Raw genomic sequence first — 26,336 nt, forward strand, 5'->3', positions numbered from 1 at the left:
CAACAAACTTCTGAGCAGCATCATACTTTATTGTCAGAGTATGCTAATGACATGGGAACCTTAGGTGCATTTCCTTATCAAATGGAAGCGGCACTTCACAGGGCTGTGCCCCGTGGAGGCTGATACAGCTTGAGGTGGTGATCAATTTTAAAAGGCTTCCCAGTTAATGAGACTGCTGGTGGGCATTGATCTGCTCAGAAAAATTGTGGTGTTGCAGCTAGAGATGCTTACAGAGGACAGACTAACAAGGGAGCTTATCTTTTGAAATGGCTCCACAGGCCATGACTTTGCAGAGGTCATTGTTTCATATGCAGCACATGACCCTCACTGCAAGAGCAGGGAAGGAGATCAAAATTCCTCAGCAGAGACAGCAAGGAAAGGGGCACAACCCTCATATTTTCTCTCTTTGCCTCTAGAAATAAGGTCTTAGATGATGGAAGTAATGAGTCACTCATTTTTGCATACTAGGCAGAATCACATTGTTAAATACCAAGAACTTTTATGTGAGCACGTCTCTAATAACCAGCAGTGCTTCAATGGAGCTGCTTTACAAGATCCAAGATGTTGCATGATTCCTCAATGATGTACTTCATAATGGCAAAGTATCTTAGCAATGAAACCTCAACATCTGTTAGGAAAGCCTCCTTTTGCCTTTGCCCACCATCAGACTCCTTCAGACTAGGAAAGGCACTAGTGTGACACTATTGGACGATAGGCTGGACTCGATGATTTCAAAGGTCTTTTCCAACCTGGTCTGGTCTATTCTATTCTATTCTATTCTATTCTATTCTATTCTATTCTATTCTATTCTATTCTATTCTTTCCAGCCTAAACCTCCCCTGGTGCAGCTTGAGACTGTGTCCTCTTGTTCTGGTGCTGGTTGCATGGAGAAGAGACCAACGCGCACCTGGCTACAACCTCCCTTCAGGTACCTGTAGACAGCAATAAGGTCTCCTCTGAGCCTCCTCTTCTCCAGGCTAAGCAACCCCAGCTCCCTCAGCCAATAAAATATCATGGCCCCACATGGCTTCTCCAAAAATGTCTTGGAAATGTTTGAGGCTGATCCCTTTTCCATTTGTACAGGTTCTCTCTTTCCCTCCTTTAAAGGTCACAGAGGAGGAAAAAGCAATCAATCCTGCTAAGAACACAGGTGAGTAATTTCAGGAGCTAAAGATAAAGAAGATAAAGGTGACTAATCAGCATTGTCTGTTAATTATGCGATAAAATTGGCTTGGATCAGAGTGAACTGGCAAGCTAGGAACAATGCTGTCAAAGGAATTAATTATATCAGGAGTTAAGTCATATCTACATCTCACATTAAGGAAGCATTCCTGGAAGATAGGCCTTCACAGTAGTTCTCTACATTTAAGCTGCAGAGTTATGCTAAATAAGTCCTTGGTATTTCCATCTGGGTTAGACTTCTTTAGTGGTCACTAAAATAAATTAGATCCCCTTGCAATAATTACTCCTGAATTGAATGATCACATATTGATTCAGTTAGGGAGAAAAAGGACAAAGTTGTCCTATGATTCACAGTTTTCATCTCAAAGTGTATGTTTTGACAAACTAAGATAAACCTAGTCAGTCAAATTTCTCACAGAATAAAGTATAGAATCATAGGATCAATAAGGCTGGAAAAGACCTCAGAGATCATCAAGTCCAACCTGTCACCCAACACCTCATGACAACTAAACCATGGCACCAAGTGCCACGGTCAATCCCCTCTTGAGCACCTCCAGGAATGGTGACTCCACCACCTCCCTGGGCAGCACATTCCAATCTCCAATCACTCTCTCTGTGTAGAACTTCTTCCTCACCTCCAGCCTAAACCTCCCCTGGTGCAGCTTGAGACTGAGTCCTCTTGTTCTGGTGCTGGTTGCCTGGGAGAAGAGACCAAACCCCACCTGTCTGCAAACTCCTTTCAGGTAGTTGTAGAGAGCAAGAAGGTCTCCCCTGAGTCTTCTCCAGGCTAAGCAACCCCAGCTCCCTCAGCCTCTCCTCAGGAGGAGAGGCTATGGAGGAGGCTTGGAATATTTCACAGAACCACAGAGTAGCTGAGGTTGGAAGGGACATCTGGAGGTCAACCTGTCCAAGCTTCTGCTCAGGCAGGGCTGCCTAGAGCCATATGTCCAGAACTTTTTAATATCTCCAAAGACAGAGACTCCTCAACCTCCCTGGGCAACCTGTGCCCATGCTCAGTCACTCCTACAGTGAAAAAGTGTTTCCTGATATTCTGAAGGCATCTCCTGTGCTGCAGTTTTCCCCCATTGCTTCTTGCACTGGAGTTAAAAGTTTCAAGTCTAAAAGTGAACAAAAAGAGTAAGCCAAAGCCTTCCTTAGCCTCAAAGAATCCAAAGACAAACAAACAAACAAAGAAACAAAGGAACAGAAAAGGAAAAGGAGAAGGAGGAGGAGAAAGAGAAGGAGAGGGAGAGGGAGAGGGAGAGGGAGAGGGAGAGGGAGAGGGAGAGGGAGAGGGAGAGGGAGAGGGGAGAGGGAGAGGGAGAGGGAGAGGGAGAGGGAGAGGGAGAGGGAGAGGGAGAGGGAGGAAAAGGAGAGGGAGAGGGAAAGGGAGAGGGGAGGAGGAGAAGGAGAAGGAGAAGGAGAAGGAGAAGGAGAAGGAGAAGGAGAAGGAGAAGGAGAAGGAGAAGGAGAAGGAGAAGGAGAAGGAGAAGGAGAAGGAGAAGGAGAAGAAAAGGAAAAAATAATAAAGAAAAAGAAAAGAAAAAGACAAGCAACTGAGGAATTTCAGGTAATCCATTTCAAATCTTACTTACTAATGTTGATCTTCAAAGAGCATCTCTCTTCTTTGCATTTCTTCTTGTCTTTTTTTAGCTTCAAGTCTCTCTGCCTACAGCATTAAAGCCAGGAAAACATAGCTGAGATTTCCAGCAAGCCACAAACAAACAAACAATAATTTCAATTCAAGAATGTCAATATTCTGGGGTTTTTTAACAAACAACTACTAGCAGCAGTTGGGTTCAGAAGTGGCTCATTTTCACATATAAAGGCATTCAGACATGCTCAAATAGCCTCCAGTCAGGAGACTCATCTGAGAAAGAGAAAACCACGCTGTGCTCCTGGCAGACCCATCTATTCTTCCAAAGGGTGTCGTGAGCTTTCACAATTCCCACGCCACAGCTCTGCTGGGGCTATCTCTTGTGGTATAACTGATGCAATGCTGGTGCTTTTAAGAAGGTAGAATAGAATAGAACAGAATAGAACAGAATAGAACAGAATAGAATAGAATAGAATAGAATAGAATAGAATAGAATAGAATAGACCAGACCAGGTTGGAAGAGACCTTCAAGATCATCACGTCCAACCTATCATCCAACACCACATAACCAACTAACCCATGTAACCAAGCACCCTGTCAAGTCTCCTCCTGAACACCTCCAGTGACGGCGATTCCACCACCCTCCTCCCCAGGCAGTCCATTCCAATGGGCAATCACTCTCTCTGTGTAAAACTTTCTCCTGACCTCCAGCCTGAACTTCCCCTGGTGCAGCCTGAGACTGTGTCCTCTTGTTCTGGTGCTGGCTGCCTGGGAGAAGAGACCAACCTCTGCCTGTTTACAACCCCCCTTCAGGTAGTTGTAGAAAGCAATAAGGTCACCCCTGAGTCTCCTCCTCTCCAGGCTAAGCAGCCCCAGCTCCCCTCAGTCTCTCCTCATAGGGCTTGTGCTCCAAGCCCCTCACCAACTTTGTTGCCCTTCTGTGGACTCGTTCCAGCAAGTCAACATCCTTCCTAAACTGAGGGGCCCAGAACTGGACACAGTACTCAAGGTGTGGCCTAACCAGTGCAGCATACAGGGGCAGAATGCCCTCCCTGCTCCTGCTGGCCACACTGTGGATGCCATTGGCCCTTCTGGCCACCTGAGCACACTGCAGGCTCATGAAGTGAACCACTGCATGAAAGCAGATGCTAGTCCTCTAGCATTGAAAGCACACTGACATGGATACTTGCAGCTTTGTACATAGTCCTGTGGCCTTCAGGAGTGTTGGGTACTGGTCAGTTAGATAGAAGCTAAGATGGATGGAAGTGGGAGACACTTGTTTTTAACCAGTGTTATTCTGCTTCAGATACCATGCCCAGTGCAAGAGCCAGCCAATACAAACACTTAGAATCATAGAATCAAATGAGATTGATAAAGACCTCAGACATCAAGTCCAACCTATCCCCAACACCTCAGGACTAAGTAAACCATGGCTTCAAGTGCCATATCCAATGTCTTTTTGAACACCTCCAGGTATGGTGACTTCACCACCTCCCTAGGCAGCACATTTCAATGGCCAATCACTTCCTCTATGAAGAACTTCTTCCTAACATCCAGCCTAAATCTCCCCTGATGCAGCTTGAGACTGTGTCCTCTTGTTCTGGTGCTGGTAGCCTGGGAGAAGAGACCAACCCCCACCTGGCTACAACCTCCCTTCAGGCAGCTATAAACAGCAATAAGGTCTCCTCTGAGCCTCCTCTTCTCCAGGCTAAACAATCCCAGCTCCCTCAGCCTCTCCTCATAGGGCTTGTGCTCCAGACCTCTCCCCAGCCTCATTGCCTTTCTCTGGACACGTTCAAGTGTCTCAATGTCCTTCTTAAATTGAGGGGCCCAGAACTGGACACAAGACTCATGGTGTGGTCTAACCAGTGCTGAGTCCAGGGCAGAATGACTTCCCTGCTCCTGCTGGGCCACACTATTCCTGATGCAGAGGGTCAATGGCATCCTGGCCACTTGGTCACACTGCTGGCTCATGTTCAGCCTGCTGTCAAAAGCCAGCTTGACACACGAAACCCTGAAAATTGGGCACCACACAAGTGATTAAGCTCTTTAATATAAAAGTTGCTCATAATTTCCCATGGAGGGGCCTTATAAGCTGCCCTCCCACCCCACAAATTCAAGTGAAATAACACTTACAATAGAGCAGAAAACTGGAGAACTCACAGCAACAGCAATGTGCAGCAAAAGCGAAATTCCAGTTAAAAAGAGGCCAGCCAGTTGCTGGGGTTTATTTGACACCCAGGCTTGTAGGTATGGTCAGTGGGAAGAAGAACAACAAAAGGCAGTTCAGTGTATTAAAAGCACAAATCATAAATGTCAAACAGGGATTTCAGCCCTGCTGTATTTTGAGCACAGGCTCCCTTATTGCATTTGGTTGGGGGGCCGCACCAAGAGCTCCTACTTGAGGATTACAATGACCAGCATGTCGAGCAAACTGCAACCTCAGATTGTCACTGCTTCGTGCCCCCCCTCCAGAATGATAAGAGTAATCACCTAAATGAAGTGTCCTGGAAATTTCAGGCAATACCTTGCAGAGATGGAAAGGGAGCTGTAGATGGGAATTCAAGCTGTTTGGTCAAAGCACCGAATCAGAGAAGGGCAACAAAGCTGGAGAGGGGTTTGGAGCACAAGACCTATGAGGAGAGGCTGAGGGAGCTGGGGTCATTTAGCCTGGAGAAGAGGAGGCTCACAGGAAACCTTCTTGCTCCCTACAACTCCCTGAAGTGAGGTTGTAGCCAGGTGGGAGTTGGTCTCTTCTCCCAGGCAACCAGCACCAGAACAAGCGGACACAGTCTCAAGCTGCACAGGGGAGGTTTAGGTTGGATGTTATGAAGAAGTTCTTCACAGAAAGAGTGATTGGCCATTGGAATATTCTGCCCAGTGAGGTGGTGGAGTCTCCTTCACTGGAGGTGTTTATGAAGAGACTGGATGAGGCACTTGGTGCCATGGTTTAGTAGTCATGAGGTGTTGGGTGACAGCTTGGACTTGATGATCTTTGAGGTGTTTTACAACCTTATTGATTCTATGATTCTGAGATTCTATGATTCTATCATATTGCCTCACAATATGGGTAAATTTTGATAGTGTTCAAGAGATATCTTGTTTGCTCCCAAACCTTGCATGCAGAGACAGATATCTTAGGCAAAATACTCCCACCCATCTGTTGGTGGCTTCTTTCTAACCAGATGTTAGGAGAAATTCTATACAGAGAGAGTGATTGCCCATTGGAATGGGCTGCCCGGGGAGGTGGTGGAGTCACCATCATTGGAGGTGTTCAGGAGGAGACTTGATAAGGTGATTGGTTGCATGGTTTAGTTGATTAGGTGGTATTGGATGATGGGTTGGGCATGATGATCTTGCAGGTCTCTTCCAACCTGTTCTGGTCTATTCTATTCTATTCTATTCTATTCTATTCTATTCTATTCTATTCCATTCCATTCCATTCCATTCCATTCCATTCCATTCCATTCTCCCAAAACCTGCTTCTAGAGACAGATATCTTAGGCAAAATACTCCCACTCATCTGTGCAACTAAACAATTTATAGGAAAATGGAAGAGCCAAAAGAAGGAAATCTGATGAATTCTGTTATTGTCAAAATTGATGCTGATAACCTCAATACATCAGCAATAGCTCCCAGGCTTTTCCCCACTGCTGCCAAACACTGCAAGTTGATGGCTTCAGCCTCTGAAAAAGCCTCTGATGTGTATCCACCAACATACTGCAAAGCTCTTGGAAGCTTAAATCCAAACCTTAGTAGAGTTTCTGTAGTCTAGCTCCTAGCTAGAACAAAATCAGTGATATGAACTCTGATAAACACAATCCTTCAGTATCACCTGCATCTCCCACTAGATAAAAAAGGAAGAAAGACCCTACAGCTACTCTGCCACCAGAACAGCACCAGCATAATGAAAAAACTTTCTTGTGGACTGCATGGCTATTTCATACTCTGGAACTTTATCCTGAGACCCCTTTTAAGACACGTAAAAATGACAGGCAGTGGGACTGGGACATTCCCTGACTAATGACAATCTATTCAATAGACATTGCCAAAGCACTCCACGCTCCACATTTGGCATGGTCTTCAAATATAAAGCCAAGAGTGAAATAGCTGTGACATTGAAGGTAAACATGCTGAAAAGCATTAACAGAAGGTCTGTAAAGTGCCTGGTTTTGACAAATTCCTGGAAAAAGGCCATTTGTGCAGATTAGAAGAGAATTACCAGGTTGGAAGAGATCTTTGAAATCATCAAGACCAACCTATCATCCAACACCATGTAATCAACTAAACCATGGCACCAAGTGCTTCATCCAGTCCCCTGCTGAACACCTCCAGGGATGGTGACTCCACCACCTCCCTGGGAAGCCCATTCAAACGGGCTAACAACTCCCTCTGTGAAGAACTTTCTCCTCACCTTGAGCCTAAAGTTGCCCTGGTGCAGCTTGAGACTGTGTCCTCTTGTTCTGGTGCTGGTTGCCTGGGAAGAGAGACCAACACCCTCCTAGCTACAGCCCTCCCTTCAGGTGGTTGTAGAGAGGAAGAAGGTCTCCCCCTGAGCCTCCTCTTCTCCAGGCTAAACAATCCCAGCTCCCTCAAGCCTCTCCTCATAGGGCTTGTGCTCCAGACCTCATCCCCAGCCTCCAAGGTGTGGGACTAACCAGTGCTGCATACAGGGGCACAATGACTTCCCTGCTCCTGCTGGCCACACTGTTCCTGTTGCAGGCCAGCATGCCATTGGCCTTTCTTGGCCACCTGGGCACACTGCTGGCTCATGTTCAGCCTATTGTCAACCAGCACCCCCAGGTACCTTTCTGCATTCTATTATTTCTATTCTTATTCTATTCTATTCTATTCTATTCTATTCTATTCTATTCTATTCTATTCTATTCTATTCTATTCTTCTTTCTATTCTTTCTATTCTTCTCTTCTCTTCTCTTCTCTTCTCTTCTCTTCTCTTCTCTTCTCTTCTCTTCTCTTCTCTTCTCTTCTCTTCTCTTACTCTTCTCTTCTCTTCTCTTCTCTTTCTCTTCTCTTCTCTTCTCTTCTCTTCTCTTCTCTTCTCTTCTCTTCCTCTTCTCTCCTCTTCTTCTTCTCTTCTCTTCTCTTCTCTTCTCTTCTCTTCTCTTCTCTTCTCTTCTCTCTCTTCTCTTCTCCCATTCTATTCTACTCTGGCAGGTAGGGTGAGATAGCCTATCTGACACCTATTAATGGCTTTTCCCTAGCATGGTTTTCTTAAACATGAGCTTAACAAAGGGGTTGCATTAGTATTACATAAACATCTTCCAAGTAGAAATCTTCATTGGCTCAATCCCTGTTGTGGAGGACAATTTGAATGAACAAAGTCAAATTAAGAGCTGCTTTTCCTGCTCCTCTGTTGTTCTTTGTTGGTACATTCTTGTTTATTCAACATCAAAAGTATGTTGGCAAATATTTTCCCCATGATATTGCATTCTTCTTTAGGAGACACCAATAGTTACAGTTTTACTGTGTACAGGATCTATAAAGATTTTATCATCTGTGGAAGTGGAGGTAAGGAAATAAAAGAGCAGGGAAACAAACCTGAGACGCCAATATATTTTCCTGGAGGTAACTGTAAGTTACAGCAGTTTTGCAGCATTTTTCTTGTCCACTGCCCATGGGCAAACAACATCTATTAATAGGTTATGTAAAATATAAGTAATTTGCCATTCAACCATTGCTATCATCTGGAGCTTATCCATGAGCTGGTGGCAACTGTTAATGACATTTTCACGTGGTCATCGTTATTGGCCCTGTGAGCTATTGTGCATGGCCTTATCCTTAAAGTGTTACACTAAGCACTGAAAGCCTGGCAACAGACTAACCCTTACCTAGAGGCAATTAAGGCTGTTTTTGTTTATGCATGCCTTTGTATGCCATCCAATAGTGATGTGCTTTTCAATTAACTCTCAGCATTCAGCTTCTGCAGGCAAATATATAGAAAGGAATGGAGTGTTATGGAATGGAATGGAGTGGAATGGGATGGGATGGAATGGAATGGAATGGAATAGAATGGAATAGAATAGAATAGAATAGAATAGAATAGAATAGAATAGAATAGAATGGAATGGAATAGAAGGATAGGAATAGAATAGAATAGAATAGAATAGAATAGAATAGAATAGAATAGAATAGAATAGAATAGAATAGAATAGAATGGAATGGAATGGAATGGAATGGAATAGACCAGACCAGACCAGACCAGGCTGGAAAAGACCTTCAATATCATCAAGTCACAGAATCACAGAATCACCAAGGTTGGAAGAGACCTCAAAGATCAAGTCCAACCTGTCACCACAGACTTCATGACTTAAACCATGGCACCAAGTGCCACATCCAATCTCCTCTTGAGCACCTCTAGGGATGGTGACTCCACCACCTCTCTGAGCAGCACATTACAATGACTAACGACTCTGTGAAGAACTTTCTCCTCACCTCCAGCCTAAACTTCCCCTGGTGCAGCTTGAGACTATGTCCTCTTGTTCTGGTGCTGGTAACCTATCACCCAACACCATCTTATCAACTAAAGCATGGCACCAAGTGCACAGATCATTATTATTGTCGAGGAGACAAAATATGCAAACCTGAAATCTCCCCTTATCTCATAACTGCTCCTCTATTATTGATTTACTTTATATACTCCAGTGAGTGCTTCCTGGGGATGCTGTTTTGGCAGCTGGCTGAACATGAGCCAGCAGTGTGCCCAGGTGGCAAAGAAGGCCAATGGCATTCTGGCCTGCATCAGGAAGAGCGTGGCCAGCAGGAGCAGGGAGGTCATTCTGCCCCTGTACTCAGCACTGGTCAGGTCACACCTTGAGTCCTTTATCTAGTTCTGGGACCCTCAAATTAAGGACATTAAGACACTTGAAAGTGTCCAGAGAAGGGCAACGAGGCTGGAGAGAGGTCTGGAGCACAAGCCGTGTGTGGAGATGTTGAGGAAGCTGGGGATGTTTAGCCTGCAGAAAAGTAGGCTCAGGGGAGACCTTATTGGTGTCTAAAACTACCTGAAGGGAGGTTGTAGCCAGGTGGGGTTTGGTCTCTTCTCCCAGGCAACCAGTACCAGAACAAGAGGACACAGGCTCAAGGTGCAGCAGGGGAGGTTTAGGCTGGAGGTGAGGAGAAAGTTCTTCACAGAAAGAGAGATTGGCCATTGGAATGTGCTGCCCAGGGAGGTGGTGGAGTCATCATCCCTGGAGTTGTTCAAAAAAAGATTGGATGTGGCACTTGAAGCCATGGTTTAGTTAGTCATGAGGTGTTGGGTGGCAGGTTGGACTTGATGATCTCTGAGGTCTTTTTCAACCTTATTGAATCTATGATACTATGATACATGAATGTTCTTCATGATACATGAATAGTTCTTCGTAGAAAGAGTGACTGGCCATTGGAATGTGCTGCCCAGGGAGGTGGTGGAGTCACCATCACTGGAGGTGTTTAAGAGGAGACTGGCTGAGGTGCTTGGTGCCATGGTTTAGTTGATTAGATGGTGTTCAGTGGTCGGTTGGCCTTGATGATCTCAAAGGTCTTTTCCAACCTGATTAATTCTATTCCTATTCCTATTCCTATTCCTATTCCTATTCCTATTCCTATTCCTATTCCTATTCCTATTCCTATTCCTATTCCTATTCCTATTCCATTGCATTCTATTCTATTCTATTCTATTCTATTCTATTCTATTCTATTCTATTCTATTCTATTCTATTCTATTCTATTCTATTCTATTCTATTCTATTCTATTCTGTTCTATTCTATTCTATTCCATTCCATTCGGCTCCAACTCTGCAGTGACCATGTTTACCTTTTCTCTCTGAATTGCTTTCTTTTTCAGGATCTCAGCTTCTTCTGCTGCTTTTTTTGCTCTTATATATTCTTCTCTCTTGAGCTGCATGACAGAAACAGAGAAAATTATTTGCACATGTCTGTATACAAAGGACACAGAAGGTAACTCAACTTGACTGCAGCACTGAACATCTTTCTAATCTAAAGTGTGTTTCAGGAAAGTTTCCAGCCATTTTTTTCCTTGAGATGAGGCACTGAATAAAGCAGGCTGCGCACCAGCTACTCCAAATATTGGCTTTATGAAGGCTGAGAAATCCAGGACTGATAAATGGGCATCCATGCAAGGAATTACACAGCTGATTGGTAACTTACAAGCATTTAAACCTTTTATAACAGGAATAACATTTCTACCTAAGCACTTGATGGGCTGCTACATTGATCAATTAGTCGAAGCGCAGGCAGCGTACTGGAAAATACAGCAAGGTGTATCAGTGGAATTACAGCTGTACTGGTTATCATTTTAGGTGTTGGTTGCCACATATTTATAGCTGGATTTCTCATTTTCTTTGGTGCAGAACATTTGTTTCCCATTTTCTGCTGCTTCTTTCAGGTTTCTTGACTTTCATTGAATCACAGAATCAGTCAGGGTTAGAAGGGACCGCAAGGATCGTCTAGTTCCAATCTTCCTGCCATGGGCATGGACACCTGGTTTTGAGCCAGTTTTTGAGCCAGCAGTGTGCCCAGGTGGCCAAGAAGGCCAATGGTATCCTGGCATGCATCAGAAATAGTGTGGCCAGCAGGAGCAGGGAGGTCATTGTGCCCCTGTACTCTGCATTGGTTAGGCCACACCTTGAGTCCTGTGTCCAGTTCTGGGCCCCTCAGTTTAAGAAGGACATTGAGACACTAAAACATGTCCAGAGAAACCTCAAGTGGCTCAGTTGGTAGCTCATAAGACCCTTAATGGGAAGGTCGTGAGTTCAAGCCTGCAGTGGGCAGCAGCATCCTCCCTACACCAGTCATGAGGTCTGTGCTGACAGGTTGAACTCAGTGATCTTTGAGGTCCCTTCCAACTTTAGGAATACTGAATACTGAAGGGCAACAAGGCTGGTGAGAGGCCTTGAGCACAAGCCCTACGAGGAGAGGTTGAGGGAGCTGGGATTGGTTTAGCCTGGAGAAGAGGAGGCTCAGGGGAGACCTCATTGCCCTGTACAACTACCTGAAGGGTAGTTGTAGCCAGGAAGGGGTTGGTCTCTTCTCCCAGGCAACCAGCACCAGAACAAAGGGACACAATCTCAAGCCGTGCCAGGGGAAGTTTAGGCTGGAGGTGAGGAGAAAGTTCTTTACTGAGAAAGTCGTTAGTCATTGGAATGGGCTGCCAGGGAGGTGGTGGAGTCACCATCCCTGGAGGTGTTCAAGAGGAGATTGGACGTGGCACTTGGTGCCATGGTCTAGTCATGGGTCTGTGGTGACAGGTTGGACTCCATGATCCTCGAGGTCTCTTCCAACCTTGGCGGTACTGTGATACTGTGACACCTCACACTAAATCAGGCTGGCCAGAGCCAGATCAGGCTAGCCAAAGGTAAGCAGTTTTTGAGCTCATTTCATATCCATATGAAGCTCCTCATGAAAAGCTTTTCCTTTTTTGTTTTTAGCCCTTAAAATAAGCAAACAAATTTATTCTTCCTGACCTTTTGTTGGTATTTACATTGCTTGAGCATCATTTGCTGCTTTTGCCTTGCTTGAGCCTCTGATTCCTTTCCACCTTATAGATTAAAACGAAAGAAAGAAAGAACATATAAATTACATTTTGCATGAGCATTTTAAGTTCAAATGCCAGTCATTTCAGAACACAGCAATATAACAGCTTTGATGCATACCTATACAGGAAATTTTTCATCATTACAGTAGCTGTCTAACATTAAAGAGGACAGGAGGCCTTTTAGATCATTTCATCCATCCATCAAAAGCACTACCTTGCTATTTACAGAACATCCACTGTATCACACAGACTCCACCAGCAAATGTGTTATACTGCATATGATCATTTTAGTGAGAACTATTCCATTTCCAGAATATTAGTCATGCTTTGCAGGTGAGTGTCCTGAAGGGTCAAACCCCTAAACATGCCCTAGCTCAGAACAAGAGGACACAGTCTCAAGCTGCACCAGGGGAGGTTTAGGCTGGATGTTAGGAAGAAGTTCTTCATAGAAAGAGTGATTGTCCATTGGAATGTGCTGCCCAGGGAGGTGGTAGAGTCACCATCACTGGAGGTGTTTAAGAGGAGACTGGCTGAAGCACTTGGTGCCATGGTTTAGTTGATCAGATGGTGTTCAGTGGTAGGTTGGACTTGATCTCAAAGGTCTTTTCCAACCTGATTAATTCTATGCTATGCTATGCTATGCTATGCTATGCTATGCTATGCTATGCTATGCTATGCTATGCTATGCTGTGCTATGCTATGCTATGCTATGCTGTGCTATGCTATTTTCACCTAGTCTTATTCTGAGAAGTTCCCCATTATGTGTCTGTTAATTCTACAAAAGCCATTGGACTGATTTGTGTTACCTGAGGTGCCTGAAATGCAAGACAGCTGTACTATATCTTTCAGGAGAGATCACTCTTCATTAAAAGTAGCTCTCACTACTTTCTAATGGAAGGCAACTAATCTTGAGGTGCTTTTGTGATGCTCACTGAATGGGAGATCAATTCCCTAAGTGTGGCAACACAAATTACTCTCCAGAAAGTCTGGCCATGCATTATGCAAGCAAAGAGATTACAGTAGTGACAAGCATACAGCTGGCATTGCAGGGTGTCTCCTCCCCAGGTCTAGGAAATAAAACTGCTACTCAACAAGTTTTGAAACCTTTTGGATGCTTGATCTTTCTTTCTCTGTAAGAGGAGACTGGCTGAGGCACTTGGTGCCATGGTTTAGTTGATTAGATGGTGTTGGGTGATAGGTTGGACTCAATGATCTCAAAGGTCTTTTCCAACCTTATTAATTCATTCTATTCTATTCTATTCTATTCTATTCTATTCTATTCTATTCTATTCTATTCTATTCTATTCTATTCTATTCTATTCCATTCCATTCCATTCCATTCCATTCCATTCCATTCCAACACAAAGGAATTTTCTTGTGGGCATCCAGAGGGTCTCTGACAGATGCCATCCACCTGCATGATGAAGCCAGGTGTGAGCCCATCAGCCAGAAGGAGAGATAATCCACCTGGTTTTCCCAAAGGTTAGTATAGATTTTCTGCACTGATCTTGACGGATTTTTTTTGAGTGATGATCTATGCTGGTTTGCTTCAGAAACATCTTCACTGCCATGACCATCAAAAAGCACAGAGCACATACAGCACATTACTGACAGCAGCTGAGAAGGAGTAAAAATGTCCAGTGTCTTACCCAGTCTCTGTGGAACCAATTTAACTGGCTTTGGCTTGTGCTTTTCCTTCCACTGCTCCAGGTCATCCAACTCTTTCTTAGCAACTGAGCAGGTAGAAGAAGAGACAGACATATGGAAGTCAGAGGCAAGCTGAAAAAGCAGGCAGTATCACTAATTGTATGTGACCCTGAAGACTCATCCAGGAACAGATGAATTTTCTCTTAAGGGTTTCAGACACCTCCCCAGAAGGTTATGCAGTCACTACAATGATCAGGTAACAAGGCAAACATTTTGCTTAACTTGAGACTCCATAGTGAGGACTCAACCCCAAAAGCAAAACAAAAAGCCAGCTAAGGAACTGCTAATGGACTGCATTTCAACCCCTGGGAGCCTGTAGCTTAATGCCACAGTGTGTACTCCTGCAGGTAAAGCAGAAGCTGCTATTATTAAGTTGTTTGTTATTATTATGTATTATTATTATCATTAAGATGTCATTGCTACACGGAGGGAAATGTTTGTGTTGCAACTGTCCTCGGCAGCAAAATGAAGAATAAGTCATTTTGAGAAGAAAAGGCAGCTCAGAGGCACTTGGTTTTGTCACAGGAGCAGTTTTCAAACACATACTGCAACCTCACATTAACAGGGAACAGAATCTCAAAGGATGGAAGAGACTGCCACATTTTGGATACACGTTTAATGGTGCTTGTAAAGGACTGATGTCTTCAGGCAGTGAGTGGGCAGGAGGATGAGATCCCAACAGCCAGCAGTGTCCATTCATAGCTGTTCTCCTTATCGCTACAGCTGGATGAGCCACAGACAATGGGAAGGAGGAAGAGACTAATAAATAAGATTCCTTTCTCCTCTTAAAAGATTAATAATTCAGTACTGTGTCCAGTTCTGGGCCCTTCAGCTTAAGAAGGACATTGAGACACTTGAACGTGTCCAGAGAAGGGCAACGAAGCTGGGGAGGCGTTTGGAGCACAAGCCCTACGGGGAGAGGCTGAGGGAGCTGTGGTTTAGCCTGGAGAAGAGGAGGCTCAGGGGAGATCTTCTTGCTGTCTACAACTACCTGAATGGTGGTTGTGGCCAGGTGGGGGCTGGTCTCTTCTCCCAGGGAACCAGCACCAGAACAAGAGGACACAGTCTCAAGCTGCACCAGGAGAAGTTTAGGCTCAAAGTGAGGAGAAAGTTCTTCACTGAGAGAGTTGTTAGCCATTGGAATGTGCTGCCCAGGGAGGTGGTGGAGTCACCATCCCTGGAGGTGTTCAAGAGGGGATTGGATGTGGCACTTGGTGCTATGGATTAGTCATGAGGTCTGTGGTGACAGGTTGGACTTGATGATCTTTGAGGTCTCTTCCAACCTTGGTGATTTTGTGATTTTCCCTCTCAACCACATGCTCCCTTCATGCTCCACATGCTGCTTCAAATTAAGGCACTTCAACATGTGAGTCCACATGCAAGATAGGTGGCAAGCTCCCAGGGTAGCAGTTAGGGGAAATCTAGTCAATAGAGCCAGAGGCACCAGCCATATGCTCTAGGATGGATGGCTGATTAAACAGCTCTCTCAAACTGGCTGACAGGGGAAACATACCAACAATTCCTTTCAATACCAAGGTCCACAAAACCTATGGAAGGTGGAGCTGTGCTTTACAGAAGTACTTCAGTTGCCCTAGGAGCTCATTTCACTCTCACTGAAGCCAACATGAACCATATTTTCTAATGGTAGGCTGTGGCTAGGAGATGCTAACACAAGCTCTCCTCTAACACAATGGATCTGATTCCTGGGCAAGTCTCTAAAGAACCCAAGAGAGAGACCAGCTAATTATTTCACTTTGAAGCAAGAAGTGAGCTAAAGACTGGATTTGGTGAGGCTCTATTTCTGCCAGTATCCAAGGCAGAAATACTTGACATGTTTCAGACATTGGATGCTGGTGGCACTAAGTGAAAACAGATCTTAGAGGAGCAGAACCTTTGCTGTTAGCATCAGAACCTGCTCTAAGATGATTTGCTTTTATTTTTCCTAACAGAATATTAGTTTGCTGCTGAACTTAAGGTATTGCAATGCTGGAATGGAATGGAATGGAGTGGAATGGAATGGAATGGAATGGAATGGAATGGAATAGAATAGAATAGAATAGAATAGAATAGAATAGAATAGAATAGAATAGAATAGAATAGAATAGAATAGAATAGAATGGAATGGAATGGAATGGAATGGAATGGAATGGAATGGAATGGAATGGAATGGAATAGACCAGGTTGGAGAGACCTTCAAGATCATTGAGTCCAACCTATCATCCAACAGCACCTAATCAACTAAACCATGCAACCAAGCACCCCATCAAGTCTCCTCCTGAACACCTCCATTTCCTTTCTTGTGATCTAAGCAAACCCAACCCCACACTAGCCTGGTGAAGCATTTCAGCCAGTCACAATGGATAAGAAAGAATTCAATTGCACTGTTTAGCTTAGGGCTGAAAACATGAGGGGTGCTGACTGACTCCTTGAGCTTTCATATCCTGCACAAATAAACAGCTAGGAGTGCAGAACTGCAGGGTATGGTCAATTCTGCACACCAAATTTCTTTCACCACTGACTCTTGCTCTAACTTTGGCAGCGAAAGCTTTTCAACACATACCTAATCTTTATGGTAGAGGTGTTCCTGCTTAGCTACCTTCACCAACACAACTCAAAGCCAAGCAAAAGCAAACTTATAGCCACAGGTATTTTTCCATCTAAAATGCTTTTTCTCAACTTCATTAAAGGAGACATCTACAGTCTTCAAATGGATGTTAAAGAACTAGCATGGGTCCAGAGAAGAGCAATAAGGCTGGTGAGGGGTTTGGAGCACAAGCCCTGTGAGAAGAGGCTGAGGGAGCTGGGGTTGCTGAAGCCTGGAGAAGAGGAGGCCCAGGGGAGACCTTCTTGCTGTCTACAACAACCTGAAAGGTGGTTGTAGGCAGGTGGGGGCTGGTCTCTTCTCCAAGGCAACCAGCATCAGAACAAGAGGACAGAGTGCCAAGCTGCACCAGGGGAGATTTAGGCTGGATGCTAGGAAGAAGTTCTTCACAGAAAGAGTGATTGGCCATTGGAATGTGCTGCCCAGGGAAGTGGTGGAGTCACCATCACTGGAGGTGTTTAAGAAGAGACTGGATGTGGCACTTGGTGCCATGGTTTAGTTGATTAGATGGTGTTGGGTGATAGGTTGGACTCAATGATCTCAAAGGTCTTTTTCAACCTGGTCTATTCTATTCTATTCTATTCTATTCTATTCTATTCTATTCTATTCTATTCTATTCTATTCTATTCTATTCTATTCTATTCTATTCCATCCCATCCCATCCCATCCCATCCCATCCCATCCCATCCCACCCTACCCTACCCTACCCTACCCTACCCTATCCTATCCTATCCTATCCTATCCTATCCTATCCTGTCCTATCCTATCCTATCCTATCCTATCCTATCCTACTCTATTTGCTTTAATCTCTATGTAAGAGTACTTTCAAAAACATTTCTTACTTACATTTTTCTTCTTCCTCCCCTGAAGCCAGAGAGCATTCAAAGATGGGCTCTCTAATCTGAATTCAATCCTGTAAAAGTGGGATAGAACTAATTCCAAGTAAGTCTCGAAGAAGCCAGCACTGAAAGTACAAAAACCCTTTTCCTGAACAAGATTTGTTCTGCCTGAATTTTAGTCAGATAAGTTAATTTGAAGAAAAGCCTACACAATGACAGAGAATGTTCATGGGGTTGACTTTGCTGTCACTGCTGCACATATAAAAGCATTATGAAAACGAGGATAAAAATTGCAAGGGTAATAAATTGCACAAACCTCTGAACTTATTCAAGGAGAAAGAGTGTATTACCATATCAGAGAACTCAACTTACTTTGCAGCAACTTCCTTCTCCTGGTTTCATCTGGAGTTACCAAGACATATGGGCCAACACTGAAATGAAAGAAAACACTCTTATTATTTTCTTTCTTTTTCTTTCTTTCTTGTATTTTTGTTTGTCTACAGAAAACCAGAAGTAAAAGAAGGCTCCTTCATCAGCAAGGTCACTTGTATGGTGTGGTAGCAAATAACTTCATATCAAAGAATTGCAGATGCCACCAAGCTGGGTGCAGGTATTGATCTGTTAGAGGGTTGGAGAGCTCTGCAGAGGGACCTCGACAGGCTGGACAGATGGGCAGAGTCCAAGGGCAGGAGATTGAACACATCTAAGTGCAAGGTTCTACACACTGGCCACAACAACCCCATGCAGTGCTACAGGCTGGGGTCAAAGTGGCTGGACAGCAGCCAGGCAGAAAGGGACTTGGGGGTACTGTTTGATAGTAGGCTGAACATGAGCCTGCAGTGTGCCCAAGTGGCCAAGAAGGCCAATGGCATCCTGGCTTGTACCAGGAATAGTGTGGCCAGCAGGAGCAGGGAAGTCATTGTGTCCCTGTACTCAGCACTGGTTAGGCCACACCTTGAGTCCTGTGTCCAGTTCTGGGCCCCTCAATTTAGGAAAGATGTTGAGTTGATGGAAGGTGTCCAGAGAAGGGCAACAAAGCTGGGGAGGGGTTTGGAGCACAAGACCTATAAGGAGAGGCTGAGGGAGCTGGAGTTGCTTAGCCTGGAGAAGATGAGGTTCAGGGGAGACCTTGTTGCTGTCTACAACTCCCTGAAGGGAGGCTGTACCCAGGTGGGGGTTGGTCTCTTGTCCAGGTAGCCAGGCCCAGAACAAGAGGACACAGTCTCAAGCTGCACCAGGGGAAGTTTAGGCTGGATGTTAGGTAGAAATTCTTCCCAGATCGAGTGATTGTCCATTGGAATGTGCTGTCCAGGGAGGTGGTGGAGTCACCATCACTGGGGGTGTTTAGGAAGAGACTGGATGGGGTGCTTGGTACCATGGTTTAGTTGATTAGATGGTGTTGGGTGGTAGGTTGGACTTGATGATCTCAAAGGTCTTTTGCAACCTGGTCTATTCCATTCCACTCCATTCCATTCCATTCCATTCCATTCCATTCCATTCCATTCCATTCCATTCCATTCCATTCCATTCCATTCCATTCCATTCCACTCTATTCCATTCCATTCCACTCCATTCCACTCCATTCCACTCCATTCCACTCCATTCCATTCCATTCCATTCCATTCCACTCTATTCCATTCCATTCCATTCCAAAACTGGCATTTATTTTGATTCAGCTCTTCAGGAATTTATGTGTATGTATATATTTATATATTTTCAGAAACTTTTAGCATAGCCTTCACTGTTCTTATTCAAGTGTCACTCTACACTGCTGACCTCAAATCTCTGCCACTTCAAATCAAATCACTTCCTTGAATGAAAATGTCCTCTGTGGTGGACAACTACTTCCACAGCTTTCTCAAGCACAGAGGTAGATCACTGTCTACTGGGAAGAGCACTGTTGCTGGCTATCCCCAGCACATACCTCAAGGGCAGCAAGCACCATGTGGATTTTGGCAGTCTGCCCAAGAGTTGTCCAAGGAGCATGAAAAATCATATTATTTGTTACAGACTGAGGTCACTTGATCTCAGCCTGAGCCTCAGTTTCCTTTTCAGCCTTGTGCATCAGGTATGAGGAATTCCTTGGGCATATTTATCTTGCTGTCTTGCCTAAGGTGCAGCTTACTGTATCAGGACAAAAGGCAGTTGCTGTCTCAAGGAGCTATCAATTTAATGTGACAGCAAAGAAGCAGGACAGGGTTCAGAGCATATGAGAGATGCAAGGTGATCAAAAGAGTGATGAAAACATGTCAGTTCCACTTGCAGAAAACAAAGTGTTTTATCTCCACAGCATATTTTGTGGGTACCTGTTTACACTGCTCCCACCTAGTAGAGTGAGGGGCTGCAGGTTCACCAGAAACACACCAGAAAGTCAGCTTCATGTATCAGGCTAAAATCACACCTCTCTGCAGTGTCTGACAGAGGTTTATCTGCACTCACAGTGACAAATATTTCATCTGACTTCATGGACCAAGGAGAAGAGAGAGCAGAGCGGAATGGAATGGAATGGAATGGAATGGAATGGAATGGAATGGAATGGAATGGAATGGAATGGAATGGAAGAATAGAATAGAATAGAATAGAATAGAATAGAATAGAATAGAATAGAATAGAACTGAACCAGGTTGGAAAATACCTCAAAGATCATCGAGACCAACCTATCACTCAACACCATCTAATCAACTAAACCATGGCACCAGGCACCCTATCCAGTCTCTTCCTAAACACCTCCAGTGATGGTGACTCCACCACCTCCCTGGGCAGCACATTCCAATGGCCAATCATTCTTTCTGGGAAGAACTCCTTCCTAACATCCAGCCTAAACCTCCCCTGGTGCAGCTTGAGACTGTGTCCTCTTGTTCTGGTGCTGGTTGCTTGGAAGAAGAGACCAACCCCCACCTGGCTACAACCTCCCTTCAGGGAGTTGTAGACAACAAGGTCTCACCTGTGCCTCCTCTTCTCCAGGCTAAGCAACCCCAGCTCCCTCAGCCTCTCCTCACAGGGCTGTGCTCCAAACCCCTCCTCAGCTTTGTTGCCCTTCTGTGGACACGTTCCAGCAACTCAGCATCTTTCCTAAACTGAGGGGCCTAGAACTGGACACAAATAATAAAAGGTGAAGGCTGAGCCTCTTAAATGAAAGGGCCACAGTGATTGGCTAATGGACCAGCTAGGAAACAGAAAGCATACTTGGCTCTGAAAAGGTAAAGAAAGGATGAGGCCTGGGACTAAGCTGAAAATGGGAAATTAAAATCATGCAAAGAGATCAAAGTGCAAAAAAAGCTGCCTGCTGCAGTATCACTGTAATTCAAGGTTTGAGAAGGAAGATATTTATATCCAATTACCTCTTTCTCTTTGAAGATTTATTCTAGGAGGATGTGGATTAATTTATGAGATTAAAGTAGTAAAGATAGAGCTGTGAGCTTTAATGGTGCCATTTAATACGACCCTTCCCATTCCCACCAGCTTACTCTGGTGCCTGTTGGGCTGCCCTTCACCTCTACACTGATGCCATGATGCCTTGGTGCCATGGTCTAGTCATGGGTCTGTGGTGACAGGTTGGACTCCATGATCCTTTGACACCACCCCCACAGAAAACTCCTGGCCAACTTGTCAGCCCATGGCTTGGACAGCAGCACTCTGAGCTGGGTTAGGAACTGGCTGGAGGCTGAGCCCAGAGAGTGGTGGTGAATGGTGCCACAGTCAGCTGGCGGCCAGTCAGTATTGGAGTCCCCCAGGGATCAGTGCTGGGCCCTGTGCTCTTTAACATCTTTATTGATGATCTGGATGAGGGCATTGAGTCCATCATCAGTAAATTTGCTGATGACACCAAGCTGGGGACAGGAGTTGATCTGCTGGAGGGTAGAGAAGCTCTGCAGAGACACCTCGACAGGCTGGACAGATGGGCATGAGATTGAACACATCCAAGTGCCGGGTTCTGCACATTGGCCACAAAAATCCCATGCAGTGCTACAGGCTGGGGTCAGAGTGGCTGGAGAGCAGCCAGGCAGAAAGGGACCTGGGGGTGCTGGTTGATGGTAGGCTGAACATGAGCCTGCAGTGTGCTCAGGCAGCCAGGAGGGCCAAAGGCATCCTGGCCTGCATCAGGAACAGTGTGGCCAGCAGGAGCAGGGAGGTCATTCTGCCCCTGTACACTGCACTGGTTAGGCCACACCTCAAGTCCTGTGTCCAGTTCTGGGTCCCTCAGTTTAGGAAGGATGTTGACTTGCTGGAACGAGCCCAGAGAAGGGCAACAAATTTGGTGAGGGGCTTGGAACACAGCCCTGTGAGGAGAGGCTGAGGGAGCTGGGGCTGCTTAGCCTGGAGAGGAGGAGACTCAGGGGTGACCTTATTGCTCTCTACAACTACCTGAAGGGGGGTTGTAAACAGGCAGAGGTTGGTCTCTTCTCCCAGGCAGCCAGCACCAGAACAAGAAGACACAGTCTCAAGCTGCACCAGGGGAAGTTCAGGCTGGAGGTCAGGAGGAAGTTTTACACAGAGAGAGTGATTGCCCATTGGAATGGACTGCCCGGGGAGGTGGTGGAGTCACCATCACTGGAGGTGTTCAGGAGGAGACTTGACAGGGCGCTTGGTTACATAGGTTAGTTGATTAGGTGATGTTGGATGATAGGTTGGACGCGATGATCTTGAAGGTCTCTTCCAACCTGGTCTATTCTATTCTATTCTATTCTATTCTATTCTATTCTATTCTATTCTATTCTATTCTATTCTATTCTATTCTATTCTATTCTAAATCCTCGAGGTCTCTTCCAACCTTGGCGATACTGTGATACTGTGAATCCCAGACCCTCAGAGGCAGGAGATGGGGGCAGAAATGCTTCTCCAGCATTTGTGGTGCAACTGCAACAATTACTTAAAAGAAGTTTGGATAACTCATCTTGTTTAGGGTATGCAATTCCCCATCACTGATGTTTTCTCAGATTTCTCTTTATTAGACTCAGTAGTAGCATTTAAAATGTATCCCAAACTGCCTTTGACAACTTGCTGCACAGTTTATCAGGTTCAAGATTTTCTTTTTGTAGTAGTCCTTCTTGGCAGCTTCAGATATTAAGATCATATCTCTCTCAAGTTTGTACACCAAAATCATTTTACACTCCCCTCCCTTTGCCAGAGGGGAAAAAAAATGGCTGGAATTGTGAGCTGCACAGCTACATATTTTCCCCCTCAAAAACCATCAGTGCATCTCAAACATCCCACTGCTTCACAGCACTAGAGGAGAGAAAGGTTTTTAGATCACCTAATGTATTTGGTGACTTCAGGTTTCGGCTGTTTTGGTTTGGTGGGGGGTTGTTTGTGGGTTTGGTTGGTTGGTTTTGTGCTTGTTCAGTGTTTTCAAATTAGGAATTGAAATCATGGACCACTGGGTGACTCTACATGTATGAGAAATCACAATATCAGATGCAGTCTTTATATCATGAGTATATCAGTCTTTATATCATGAATCAGATCCTTTATCTGCTTCTGCTTTTTGGCTGGAAGACTCAGAGTCCAGTGGGTCAGCTGGGAGTCACTGTTCTGACATCCAACTGTGGTTGTTATCCAGGAGCTCAGAAAGATGGTACACAAAATAATCAGGTAGAGGTGACACTATGCTTACTGCCAGGTAAAACTCTGCTGGTTTAAATAGTTATGGACCCCTCAATTTAAGAAGGATATTGAGACACTTGAACATGTCCAGAGAAGGGCAACAAAGCTGGGGAGCGGTTTGGAGCACAGCCCTGTGAGGAGAGGCTGAGGGAGCTGGGGTTGCTTAGCCTGGAGAAGAGGAGGCTCTGGGGAGACCTTCTTGCTGTCTACAACTACCAGAAGGGAGGTTGTAGCCAGGTGGAGGTTGGTCTCTTCTCCCAGGCAACCAGCACCAGAACAAGAGGACACAGCCTCAAGCTGTGCCAGGGGAAATTTAGGCTGGAGGTGAGGAGAAAGTTCTTCCCAGAAAGAGTTGTTGGCCAGTGAAATGTGCTGCCCAGGGGAGGTGGTGGAGTCACTGTCCCTGAAAGTGTTCAAAAAAGGATTGTATGTGGCACTTGAAGCCATGGTTTATTTAGTCCTGAGGTGTTGGGTGACAGGTTGGACTTGATGATCTCTGAGGTCTTTTCCAACCTTATTGATTCTATGATTCTATAAGAGTCAGTGTGGTTAAAAGAGTGCTTACTTAAAGCTTAGTTTGGTTTCTGTGTTACAGAAATAAGGACAAAGTTAAAACCAAATGAGGATTTCAAGAGTCCAGTGTGAGAGGGAAAGGGAGAACAGGATACCAACATTTGGTTGTGTTTACCTAGTGCTGATATTACATGCTTTGGTTTAGTCCAAGTTAACCAAAGGAAAAGGACAAGGACAAGGACAAGGAAAAGGAAAAAGAAAAGGAAAAGGAAAAGGAAAAATAAAAGGAAAAGGAAAAGGAAAAGGAAAAGGAAAAGGAAAAGGAAAAGGAAAAGGAAAAGAGAGAGAGAGGGAGACAATTAGTGAATTTATGTGGTGTTATACTGTTCTCCTTAGTCTCTGGAATGGTAGATATGCAAGAGTGTAGCTTACAGTACTGGAATCAGAGGAAAGGATGAGTGAGCACATGGTAAACTTCTTATCATTTGAGTGAAAGACAAGGTATGAACTAGTTCTTGCTCCTCAAGCCTCAGCAGGAGAGGACCCAGATGAGCTGTTGCTTGACAGAGCCCACCATTACGTACCAGTTCTAACACTAAAATTAAACTCCAGAATAGGCCAGGTTGAAAGAGACCTTTGAGATCATCGGGTCCAACCTAGCACCCAACACCATCTAATCAACTAAACCATGGCACCAAGCACCCCATCCAGTCTCTCTCTAAACACTTCCAGTGATGGCAACTCCACCACTCCCTGGGCAGCACATTCCAATGGCAAATCACTCTATGAAGAATTTCTTCCTAGCATCCAGCCTGAACCTTCCCTGGCACAACTTGAAACTGTGTCCTCTTGTTCTGGTGCTTGTTGCCTGGGAGAAGAGACCAAGCCCCACCGGGTTTTGACTTCCCTTCAGGTAGCTGTAGACAGCAATAAAGTCTCCTCTGAGCCTTCTCTTCTCCAGGCTAAATGAAGCCCTTATATGCTAGGCTGAAGCTAAGGAGTGATAATAAAATGGTCCTAATTAGGAAAAAATTCTTGTTCAAATGCAAAAGTGAAGTAAAATTCTGCACATTCCCTTCCACTTATAAGCAGGATACGGTTTCAGGCCATGGAGAAAAATATTACCATGATGACAAGTGCTTGACACTGCTTATTGTTATGAGCTTGCATTTAAGCTACTTCACTTTGTCTGCTAAGTGCCATGAAATTAACTTGTAGGAAGTGAATTCCCAAATTGCCCCTGTTCGTGTCTGTTCAGAAACAAATGTCTGTCGAGAAGAAAAGGTGATGGAAAGTGGGAAAATTAGAGGCTGAACTACAGCTAGCGCCTGGGAAAGAAAATGCTCTCCCAGTTCAGCAGTCTGTCTTTGGTGTGTTTGACAAGAATGGTTCTGGTAAAACCCATTAAAAAAAAACACCCAAATTCCACATAGTAAAACCTGAGGATTTATTGTTGCACAGCTGGTAACAATCCTTCATGGTTTTATGTGAAAGGAGAGCAGAGTTACTGAAATGCTTGACTTGCGAAAATTGTGGTCTTTGATGGAGCCAAGTCTATCAGGACTTTCCTTCCTGCCTTTCCCAATTAAATTAACATGAAATAAAATAATGGGCTCTAGCTTGTTGCATCCCTGGCATTGTGCTGGGGGAACTGAGCTGCTTTGGGACCTGGGGACGGAGTAAACGCAGCTGAATCTGACTTCTTAAATTTGTTTGGTCTGATGTTAGTCTAACACACGCCACGGCAAACACTCTCCCGTTGGTGTAGTCTGCCCGTGAGCATATGCTGACTGATTTTGTATAGATTAGATAGGATAGGATAGGATAGGATAGGATAGGATAGGATAGGATAGGATAGGATAGGATAGGATAGGATAGGATAGGATAGGGTAGGACAGGACAGGACAGGACAGGACAGGACGGAATAGAATAGAATAGAATGGAATGGAATGGAATGGAATGGAATGGAATGGAATGGAATGGAATGGAATGGAATAGAATTAACTGGGTTGGAATAGAATAGAATAGAATAGAATAGAATAGAATAGAATAGAATAGAATAGAATAGAATAGACCAGGAAGAGACCTTTGAGATCATCAAGTCCAACCTATCACCCAACACCATCTGATCAACTAAACCATGGCACCAAGTGCCTCAGTCAGGCTCTTCCTAAACACCTCCAGTGATGGTGACTCCACCACCTCCCTGGGCAGCATATTCCCATGGCCAATCTCTCTTTCTGGGAAGAACTTCCTCCTAACATCCAGCCTAAACCTCCCCTTGTGCAGTTTGAAACTGTGTCCTCTTGTTCTGGTGCTGGTTGCCTGGGAGAAGAGACCAACTTCCACCTGGCTACAACCTCCCTGCAGGTATTGTAGACAGCAATAAGGTCTCCCCTGAGCCTCCTCTTCTCCAGGCTAAGCAACCCCAGCTCCCTCAGCCTCTCCTCACAGGGCTGTGCTCCAAACCCCTCCCCAGCTTTGTTGCCCTTCTCTGGACAGGTTCCTGCAACTCAACATCTTTCCTAAACTGAGGGCCTCAGAACTGGACACAGGACTCAAGGTGTTGTAAGACCTCTCCCTCTTTTACTTCTAGAGTACACTTAGTAGTTCTTCTTAAAACTTAATTTTCTTTCACAATCTGAAATTTCTTTTCAAAGAGACCAAACTAGCCTGCCAAACTGGAAGTGGAGGCTCAGCAAAATGCTTGTTATGCTCTGCCACTGGTGGGAGTGCTAG

At 44.9% G+C, this 26,336-nt stretch overlaps 1 protein-coding gene across 1 annotated transcript in view; it reads right to left on the minus strand.

Moving 5' to 3' along the window:
- The window catches only part of EPSTI1 (epithelial stromal interaction 1), a 72,816-nt gene that overhangs the window by 40,001 nt on the left and 6,479 nt on the right, over positions 1-26,336 (minus strand). The window contains 5 exon segments of the mRNA XM_068166499.1: positions 2,778-2,851; positions 10,593-10,676; positions 12,262-12,335; positions 13,982-14,065; positions 17,853-17,911. Of these exon segments, the coding sequence (XP_068022600.1) occupies positions 2,778-2,851; positions 10,593-10,676; positions 12,262-12,335; positions 13,982-14,065; positions 17,853-17,911 (375 nt within the window).

Source organism: Melanerpes formicivorus, unplaced genomic scaffold (genome assembly GCF_026170545.1).
Source record: "Melanerpes formicivorus ecotype bairdi unplaced genomic scaffold, bMelFor1.0.p_v2 SCAF_101, whole genome shotgun sequence".
NCBI lineage: Eukaryota > Metazoa > Chordata > Aves > Piciformes > Picidae > Melanerpes > Melanerpes formicivorus.